Genomic DNA, 10,356 nt, shown 5'->3' on the forward strand with positions numbered 1-10,356 from the left:
TTCATAGAAGCTACTTTTATACCCAATCATGGCACCCATCTGTTCCCAATTAGCCTGTTCACCTGTGGGATAATAATAATAATAATAATAATACATTACAGAGAGTTCTAGAGGGTGGGAGCAGCGATGGAGAAGGCTCTATCACCCCAGGTCCGGAGCTTGGTTCTGAGTGGTAGGGAGAGGAGGTGGGCGTCGGAGTAGCGGAGGCTGCGTGAAGGGGTATGGCGGTGAAGCAGGTTGGTGAGGTAGCAGGGGGCCTGGTTGTGGAGGGCTTTGTGGGTGAGGAGGAGGATGTTCCAAATAAGTGTTTGATGAGCATTCCTCAACGTTCTCATTCTTTTTTGCCACTTGGGCCAGCTTTTTTTTAAACATGTTGCAGGCATCAAATTCCAAATGAGCTAATATTTGCAAAAAATAACAAAGTTTACCAGTTCGAACGTTAAGTATCTTGTCTTTGCAGTTTATTCAATTGAATATAGGTTGAAAAGGATTTTCTAATCATTGTATTCTGTTTTTGTTCACGATTTACACAACGTGCCAACTTTACAGGTTTTGGGTTTTGTAGAAGGATGTGGCCATAAACCAAGATATTAAAATATAATTGTTTAAGGGAACAACAGTGTTTTTCCAGTTTGGTGGGTCGTAGATGTGCATGATTCATAAAAGCAGGCATAACAAAAGGAAGATAATGCACTGTCATACTAACTTAACAATACTTGGTGGGCATTTTAGGTCACTTTTTATTTGATCACATTTTGACTATAAATTTAAAAATCCTCTCCTAAAAATGGTCAGACTTTGACTTATTAGTTCATATTAACAGTGACTTTTAGTTTACCTTATCTTATCTTTCTTTCATTTCCAAATCCACGTGAATTCCGGTTTGGCAGCATTTTTTTCCGTCCTTGGTAGTCCAACAAACTGTGCACTCCATTGTTAATTTCCATTTCACCGGTAACACGACCGGACCGCACCTGCATCAGGTAAGACTCTACAATTCAACAAATCTATCCATTTAAAATAGAGCCTGGAAAAACATAACAATTAGTGTACCGTAATCATCTTTGTTTGTTCTTCATCCACACAATAAGGCATGATAGATATTTAATGTGTTTTTAAACCCTGGGCTGTAATTGCTCACATTGTGATAAACACAATGAATAATAAAATGTATACTTATTTGAATAGCTAAAAAACAGTGCTGGTCTTTAAAGTTGGGGAAGATCATTTTCAGCTACTCTCTAAACCAGGGGTGCCCAAATTGGGACCTGGCCAAATTTGGCATGTCAAGTCTTTTGGTTTGGCCAAAGGGTGGCTCTCCAAAATAAGATTTATATCCATACTGACCTTCTTTTAAGCTCACTAGGGGTGTCCAAAACCACTAATGATATCAGACATGAGTCCAACATCAACAACAAAATACAAGCTTGCATCTAAACTTTGTGATTTTATCTCCAACACAAGCAGTCATGCAGCGCGTTTTCTTGAACAAAGCTGGACAGGTTGCATAAGGTTGCTCTTTTCTTGTATCTTAGTGAAGTCATTTACAAAAGTTAAACATTGTAGGTTACTAGATGGTTTGCAGCTACGCAACAGCTATGCACACAAGCTAAAAACATGTGTCCTTAATTGAACAATACTGTACACTGTAAAAAGTCAGTGTTCAAAAACAAGAAAAAAAAATACAAAAATTAGGGGTATTTTATTTGAACTAAGCAAAATTATCTGCCAATACAACAAGAAAATTTGTCTTGTCAAGACTTTCCAAAACAAGTAAAATTAGCCAACTTCAATGAACCCCAAAATACCTTAAAATAAGTATATTCTCACTAATAACAACTGTACTACTATATGAGTACGCATTTTCTATTGTTTCATTGAAAATAAAACAGCAAAGTCCATTTGGCTGTCATCTGTTTTAATTATGAGACACAATTGCGTCAAAGTCACGATTTTTTTTTTACATGCTTGAAATAAGAAATTATTACTTTAAAAAAAGTAGTTTTATACTTGTGAGTGTTGATGACACAGCTTTGCATCAGTTGATATTCTAGTTTCAAGCATGTTTTACTCAATATAGGTCATAAAATCTCAGCAACAAGCTGTAATATCTTACTGAGATAATTTAGGACCAAAACCCTTAAAACAAGTAAAACACTCTAACATAAAATCTGCTTAGTGAGAAGAATGATCTTTTCAGACAGAAAATAAGCAAATATCACCCTTATTTGAGATATTTAATCTTACTTAGATTTCAGTTTTTGCAGTGTAGTGTCATGTTCTGTGGTCATGTTTTGTTTGGTTGTGTTCTGTTGGTTTTTGGACTCTTTTATTTCCTGTTTGCACTCCCTGGTTTGTTTTAGTTTCCATGACAACTCATTAGTTTCACCTGCCTCATTTGTTTGGACTCACGCACCTATTGTTAATCAAGACACTTTTATTTACAAGCAGTCCTAGATAAAACTCCAAAGAAGGACATCCTTATTGTACAAGGAGACTGGAATGCGAAGGTTGGAGAGGATGCTTATAACAACTGGAAAGACACATGTGGTCCATACAGCAACAGCGAGACCAACGATAGAGGCCTAAGGCTCTTGGAGTTTGCCAGGTACAACAATCTGTTGCTGGCGAACACACTTGGCCCCCATAAGGCCTCCAGACGATGGACCTGGCACAGTCCCGGTGGAGTGTACCACAACCAGATCGATTACATCTTGGTCAAGAAGCGCTTTCGCTCAAGCGTCAATACTGGCAGGACGCGCAGCTTTCCAAAAGCAGACATTGGGAGTGACCATGACCTCGTCCTGATGTCCTTTCACCTTCGCTTGAAGAATATCAAAAGCTCTAAGTGCACTAGAATGAAGTTCGATCTGGACAAACTGCGAGACCCTGAGGTGGCAGAAGTCTTCAAGACAAGGATAGGAGGGGGGTTTGCACCACTGATCAATCTAGGTGCAAAAGAAATTGATGTCAATAGCATGACCATCACGTTGAACAAAGTCATAACCGAAACAGCCACTGAGATCCTTGGCAAACTCCGCCCAAAGAAGAAACCTTGGGTCACTAATGAACTGCTAGACTTGTGTGACAAGCGGAGAGCCCTGAAGAAGAGTAAGAACTCACCTGAAGGATCTGATGCTTATAGAGTAATCAATAAGAGCATCAAGAAAGGCATGCAGTCAGCAAAACAGAACTGGATTGAGGGAAAGTGCCAAGAAATAGAGAACAGCCTGAATGCCAACAACAACACCAAGAAGGCATATCAAACTGTTAAGGAGCTAACAAGAGCAAAACAAACCAGAGTCTCTGCAATCCAGAGCAAGACCGGTGACTGCCTAGCGGAAGAACAGAAGATCCTAGACAGGTGGACAGAATACTGCTCTGAGCTCTACAACCACACGGCACGCAGAGATCCAACAATCCTGACATGTCCTCAACCCACAGAGGATGAAGACACACTCCCCATCCTCCGTGAAGAAGTTGAGGCAGCAATCCGAGCACTGAAAAAAGGAAAAGCAGCCGGAGTGGACAACATCCCAGCTGAGCTCGTACAAGCAGGGGGAGAAGCCATGATCGACACCCTCACCATCCTGTGCAACAAAATCTGGCAGAGTGGTGAGTGGCCTACATCATGGACCCAGTCACTTATCATCACACTTCCGAAAAAAGGCAATCTCCAACTGTGCCAAAACTACCGCACCATCAGTCTTATTAGCCATCCCAGCAAAGTCCTACTGAAAATAATACTAAATAGGTTAAAACCCCAAGCTGAACTGATTATAGCTGAAGAACAGGCTGGATTTAGAGCAGGGCGGAGCACCACAGAACAGATTTTCAACTTGAGAATCATTTGTGAGAGACATCTGCAGCATCAACAACACCTTTACCATGTGTTTGTAGACTTTAAGAAGGCCTTTGACCGGGTATGGCATGCTGCACTGTGGGCAACCATGAGGAAATACAACATCAGTCCTAACCTTGTCAGAGTCATTCAACATCTGTACAATAAAGCTACCAGCGCAGTTCTCTACAACGGCGCTATCGGAGACTGGTTCAGGACAACAATTGGAGTGCGCCAAGGATGCCTTCTCTCTCCCATTCTCTTCAACATCTTTCTGGAGCGTATCATGACGGATGCCCTAGCAGATCATGAAGGAACTGTCAGCATTGGAGGCAGACCAATCACCAACCTCCGTTTTGCAGATGATATCGATGGGCTAGCTGGAGAAGAAAGAGAACTTGCCAGTCTAGTTGAAAGGCTTGATACCACCTCCCGAGCCTACGGAATGGAAATCCATGCTGAAAAGACCAAAATGATGACCAACAACAAAAATGGCATCCGCTCAGACATCAAAGTCAATGGACAGGCACTGGACACGGTGTCAAGCTTCAAGTACCTCGGTGCAATCGTGTCCGATGAAGGATCCAAACGGGAAGTCCTTGCCAGGAGTGCTCAAACAACTGCTGCCCTGGCAAAACTCAAACCCATATGGAAAGACACAAACATCAGTCTGGCATCAAAGGTGAGATTACAGCGCTCACTTGTAATGTCGATCTTCCTTTACGCCTGTGAAACATGGACCCTTACAGCAGAGCTGCAGAAAAGAATTCAGAACATGGAGATGAGATGCTACAGAAGACTCATGGGTATCTCCTACACCCAACATGTCACAAACGAAGAAGTCCGGCAAAAGATCAGCCAAGCCATCGGCCCACATGATGACCTGCTCACCACGGTCATAAAGCGGAAACTGAGGTGGTACGGACACATCACCAGATCCTCAGACCTTGCAAAAACAATCCTGCAAGGCACCGTACAAGGTGGCAGGAGACGAGGGAGACAAAAGAAAAGATGGGAAGATAACATCGGAGAATGGACTCACCTGAAACTCACAGAGGCAATGAGAGCTGCTGAGGACAGAGAGGGATGGAGAGAGCTGGTCAACAGATCGTCTGTGGTGCCCCAACGACCCTTTGGGGTTATGGGATAGGTTAGGTTAGGTTAGGTTAGTTGCCAGGCCTGGCGACATTGCTCACTTCATGCCATAGTTACTGACTTTCAATGCTTGTTCATAGCTTATGCTGCTCGTTTCACGCCACAGTAAATGTTTTTTGTTTCATGTCCTTAGTCTGTTTATAAGTGTTAGTTTTTGTACCCTGCGCCAAGTTTGTGACTCCGCCTTGTGTGCGCCTTTTGTTTTTGTAGTACTTTTGAGTAAGAATAAATCATGTATTTACCTGCAAGCCTTGTCCAGTCAAGTCCGTTTGCACCACGGGAAAACATTCCTCGCAGCAAGCTGCGAAAGCCTTGCAGTAAGCTGCATCATAGTCCTCGTCTTGACATGTAGTCTGAAATCAATTTTCAGTATAAACAAGTATGAAATCATTCTATTTACATGTTACTAATGTATATAAAGTCTCGAACACAGAAGTGTATTAGAAAGTTTCCAGTAACAAACGTGTCTGCATCATTATTTCACCACTAGGTAACCACAAAAAACATTATTACTCCACTTCAACCTAAAGACAGCCTAAGTCGGGGGTCGGCAACGTGCGGCTTTCGAGCAGCAAGCGGCTCATTAGCGCCGCCCTAGTGGCTCCCTGGAGCTTTTTCAAAAATGTATGAAAATGGAAAAAGATGAGGAAAAAATATATTTTTGTTTTAATATGGTTTCTGTAGGACAAACATGACACAAACCTTCCTAATTGTTAAAAATCCCACTGTTTACATTAAACATGCTTTTCTGATGAGTATTTGGCGCGCGCCATCTTGTCCTAATTTTGTAAGTCCTTGAATGCACCGTAGTTTGTTTACATGTACAACTTAAGACGTGTTTTATGCCACTCCTTCTTTGTCTCATTTTGTCCATCAAACGTTTTATGCTGTGCGTGAATCCACAAAGGTGAGCTTTGTTGATGTTATTGACTTTTGTGTAGAGCTAATCAATTTGGTCATTGCATGATTGCAAGCTAATTGATGCTAACATGCTATTTATGCTCGCTGTATGTACATAATGCATCATTATGCCCCCTATTTTAGGTATATTTGAGCTCATTTTATGCGTACTTTCCATTTTCTTCAACTTGAACACACACATCTTTACATTTGGCCATTCTAAACCAGTAATTTCCAGGAGTTATCACACCCTCTGAAAAGCCTCCATTTTAGTAATGTTTTCTAATGTTGTAAAAATGTGTAGAATAAATATTACATTTCAACATTTCTGTCAATGAAGATTTGCATCAGCCTGCGACACATAGTCATTTTGATAGTAGGCTAATATAGCCAATATAGACACTTATATCATGTGTTGCCTTCATACTAACACTTATATAAGGCTTTACATTTTTTGCGGCTCCAGACAGATTTTTTTTTTGTATTTTTGTTCCAATATGGCTTTTCATGTCCATTCCAGGTGGTAAATAATAAATATATTAATGTTTTTCATATCTACCCAGGTTTTTGGTTTGTCTAATTTCACTTGATCAAACATATTCTTAAAATTTCACTCTACAAAATAAAAGTATGTGTGATTCCTGCTGGTATCGTATCGGAAGAGAAAAGGTTGCATTAGGACAACCTTAAAGCTAACACAATTATTGATAGCACACCTGCAAGGCTAACTAGTTATCATCTGGCATTGTTACTGGCATTAATTATTAGAACTATGTTATTAATGTATAAAAAATGGGTAAAAATAAAGATTTGTAATTTTCATCACAAATCAGCTTAAAATTTAAAAAAATAAACATAGTGTCTTTAACCACTGAGCTACACTACAACAGCGTGTTTCATATAATACGATATATTATGCTGGTATATGTTATGAGGATTTCTACTGGGAAAACCTGTTATATTGCGTAAATAAAAATAATGCTGGGCTATTTATTAAATATATTCAAAACCAAACACAACATAAAAGTCCTGATGTTTTTTTGAGAGCGTACAAACATTTTGATTAGTTTTTTTTGGCCAAATTTTGGAATAAACTTCAGTCCTAAACAAAAATATCGAACATTATGACCCTTTTGATGTTAGTTAATGTCACCGGTTTAAATTAGTTAATTTATACTAATTGACAACTGTGACATTATTTCATCAAAAACCTTTGAAGGGTTGAAAAAACATTATTTGGTATTGGTGTTTATGGCTGAAGTTTGAGATTTGAGAAATAATAAAAACAAATAAAGGACTTTATGTCCTGTTGGCTTTGAGGTATTGTTGAATACCCGCCAGTGTGTTCTACACCTGGCAAAGAATTGAACAGACATTTAAAATAAAATAAAAACCTCCTAGGAAAAAACAAATCATGCATAATTGAAGAAGTGAGGAACACAACAAAAAATACAGAAATTACTGAAAGGACAAACAAGTCTGCATTTGTGCCCCTGAGGATTAATGAGGTATATCAAATATAAGAATAATATTTGCCTTGTCACCTATAACTAATATAATGTAGATTTTTTAAATAGCTTATACTCACGTATACATAGAATTTTTTTTACAACTTCATTTTTTTGTAATTGGAAAATGCAAAATATGCAATAGATCTAAATTGCAGAGTGGAATATTATATGTTTGTTATATAAAACTGCCCCAGATCACATTCATCGTATTTCAGCGGTTTAATGGCAGTTTAAGTCTTTACACTCATCAAAGCCCTGAGAATTATGTTTGCGCTTCTCTGCCGTCATATATTTTGATTTATTATTTAACCAGGAAAAAATCCCATTGAGATTAAAAATCTATTTTTCAAGGGAGCCCTGGCCAAGAGGTTATGTTACACATAACATTCACATTACACAATAAAATGACAGAATGGACATCAAGTAAAACAGTTACAGGTAACTGAGGCTCCTTCAGGTGCTCTCAGTTTAGATTTAAAAGCATTTAAGGATAACAATTCATTCAGCTTCCAGTCTCTTTGTAACATGTTCCAAGCACAAGGAGCTGCATAGACAAAAGCTGTTTTCCCCAGCTCAGTGCACGCAAAAGGGACAGAGAGCAACAGCTGATCGTTGGATCGCAGTGCATAAGAGTCCGTACTTCTCTGTGTAATTAGTGTACAAATGTAATCGGGCAAAGTTCAAGTTAAAGTACCAAAATGTTGATTAGGTGGCAGATAGATATTTGAAAGGCCATTTTCAAGAAGGATATTTAAAGAAAAACTACATCTTGTGAAACGACGTCGGCCAACCCCACAAGTTAGCTCAGCGTACGATTTCCACTCGAATAAGCAGACTACGAGCGGCACCACTGGCTTATACGGCGTCGAATAGGTGCTACAAATTGGGAGTTCAAATATTAAACATTTTCACTTTTAATTTTGACAGTACCACATAAGATATGTTTTAATTGCTGATGCGTTTTAATTGATTTTTAAAGGCACCAGAAAATAACCCGTACAATGTTGATGTGTTCAATGCCTAGTAGGGGATAAATGTGTTCCTGTATAGTATTTCTCCAGCAATAGTCATGTGGTGACATCAATGATGGTATTTTGAGAGGTAATCTTTGAAGTCGGACATCACTGAAGGCCTAGGTGGGAAACGCATGGCCCGCCACTGGGTTAATGTACAAAGTGCATTCTTTCATTTTTTAGTATGCGGCCCTCGGTGGAAAAAATTTGGACACCCCTGTTATAGAGCATACTGTCTAGTCACAACTGCCTCACATTTCTCACAATGTTTTCATTCAAAACTGCACTGACAACGAAGACTTATTACACATACATCCTGTCTCTCCTCAATTATTGATTTCTTGTAGTCTCATTTTGGTAATTAATATTTGAGGCATTGTTTTATTTGCTGTAATGTGTTTAGTGAAGCAAATTGTTTTTTCTTCCTTGTTCATGTTGTCTAACCAGAAAATGAACTCCCGACCTCTCGCAGCCTGGCACAGTGGTGTCTGCGATTGCTTTGAAAACGCAAGCACATGTAAGAGATAATAAAAGCGTCATTAGAGCGGTTTCACACTGCTGATCAAAAATGTTTATCTGCCGTTCAGGCTGCTATGGTTTCTGGTGCTGCCCCTGCCTGGCCTGCACAGTTTCAGGGCGACATGGAGAGAACACATGCCTACCATTGTGTGACATCTTCGGCTCTGGTGTGTGCGCAGCTGTTGGGATACCAGTCTGTGTGCCTCCTGCAGGTTTGTCCATGAGGACATCCATTCGTAAAACATACAATATCAAGGTAGGATGCATTATCCATATTATTGTTTTTTAAAAAGGCATTGACGACTCACCCCCCACTCCCCACAGGGGTCGCTCTGTAAGGACATTCTTGTTTCCTGTTTCTGCGTGTGGTGCAGCTGGTGTCAGTTGCACCGTGAGTTGAAACACCAAAACAAAACGACGGCTGTCGTCAACGTCATTAATCAAACGGTCATCCAGCAGCCTGCTCCTATGATGATGATGCAAACACAACCCACTGTTTATGTTGCTCAACATTAAAATACTGCAAATGTGAACTTTTATGAATATTTGCCAATATTTACATTGACTTAAGATAACCCAGATTATATTTCTACACATCAGTCTGATCACTAATACTGTTGTGGCTGCTAATTGAAACCGTGAATAAACAGTACAGGCCAAAAGTTTGGACACACCTTCTCATTTCAACGTGTTTTCTTTATTTTCATGACTCTTTACATTGTAGATTGTCACTGAAGGCATCAAGTGGTTAGAGTGGCCGCCCTGAGATCGGTAGGTTGTGAGTTCAAACCCCGGCCAAGTCATACCAAAGACTATAACAATGGGACCCATTACCTCCCTACTTGGCACTCAGCATCAAGGGTTGGAATTGGGGGTTAAATCACCAAAAATAATTTCCGGGCGCGGCCACCGCTGCTGCCCATTGCTCCCCTCACCTCCCAGGGGGTGATCAAAGGTGATGGGTCAAATGCAGAGAATAATTTCTATGATTGTGTGTGACAATCATAGGCACTTTAAAACTTTAACTTTTAAAACTATGACACCTGTGAAGTGACAACCATTTCAGGTGACTACCTCTTGAAGCTTATCGAGAGAATGCTAAGAGTGTGCAAAGCAGTAATCGGAGCAAAGGGTGGCAATTTTGAAGAAACTAGAATATAAAACATGTTTTCAGTTATTTCACTTTTTTTTTGTTAAGTACATAACTCCACTTGTGTTCATTCATAGTTTTGATGCCTTCAGTGACAATCTACAAAAAAGAAAACGCATTTAATGAGAAGGTGTGCCCAAACTTTTGGCCTGTACTGTATATGAATTTTCATGAATAATCACCTTGTATCATAATTTCCTATGCATTATACATTTCTTACAAACCTTGCTTTGAAATGAGGCTGACAAAGAGAGATTTAAGTTTTTT

The 10,356-nt window shown here is 39.6% G+C and overlaps 1 protein-coding gene across 1 annotated transcript; it reads left to right on the forward strand.

The window, feature by feature from the left end:
- Positions 1-1,458: 1,458 nt before the first annotated feature.
- Positions 1,459-10,356, forward strand: LOC133634902 (cornifelin homolog B-like). Its single transcript, XM_062027557.1, has 4 exons — positions 1,459-1,512; positions 8,868-8,937; positions 9,008-9,195; positions 9,264-10,356. The coding sequence occupies exons 2-4, from the start codon at positions 8,871-8,873 to the stop codon at positions 9,453-9,455; spliced, it is 447 nt and encodes a 148-aa protein (XP_061883541.1). The 5' UTR covers positions 1,459-1,512; positions 8,868-8,870; the 3' UTR covers positions 9,456-10,356.

This window comes from Entelurus aequoreus, linkage group LG19, assembly GCF_033978785.1.
Source record: "Entelurus aequoreus isolate RoL-2023_Sb linkage group LG19, RoL_Eaeq_v1.1, whole genome shotgun sequence".
In the NCBI taxonomy this organism is placed as follows: domain Eukaryota; kingdom Metazoa; phylum Chordata; class Actinopteri; order Syngnathiformes; family Syngnathidae; genus Entelurus; species Entelurus aequoreus.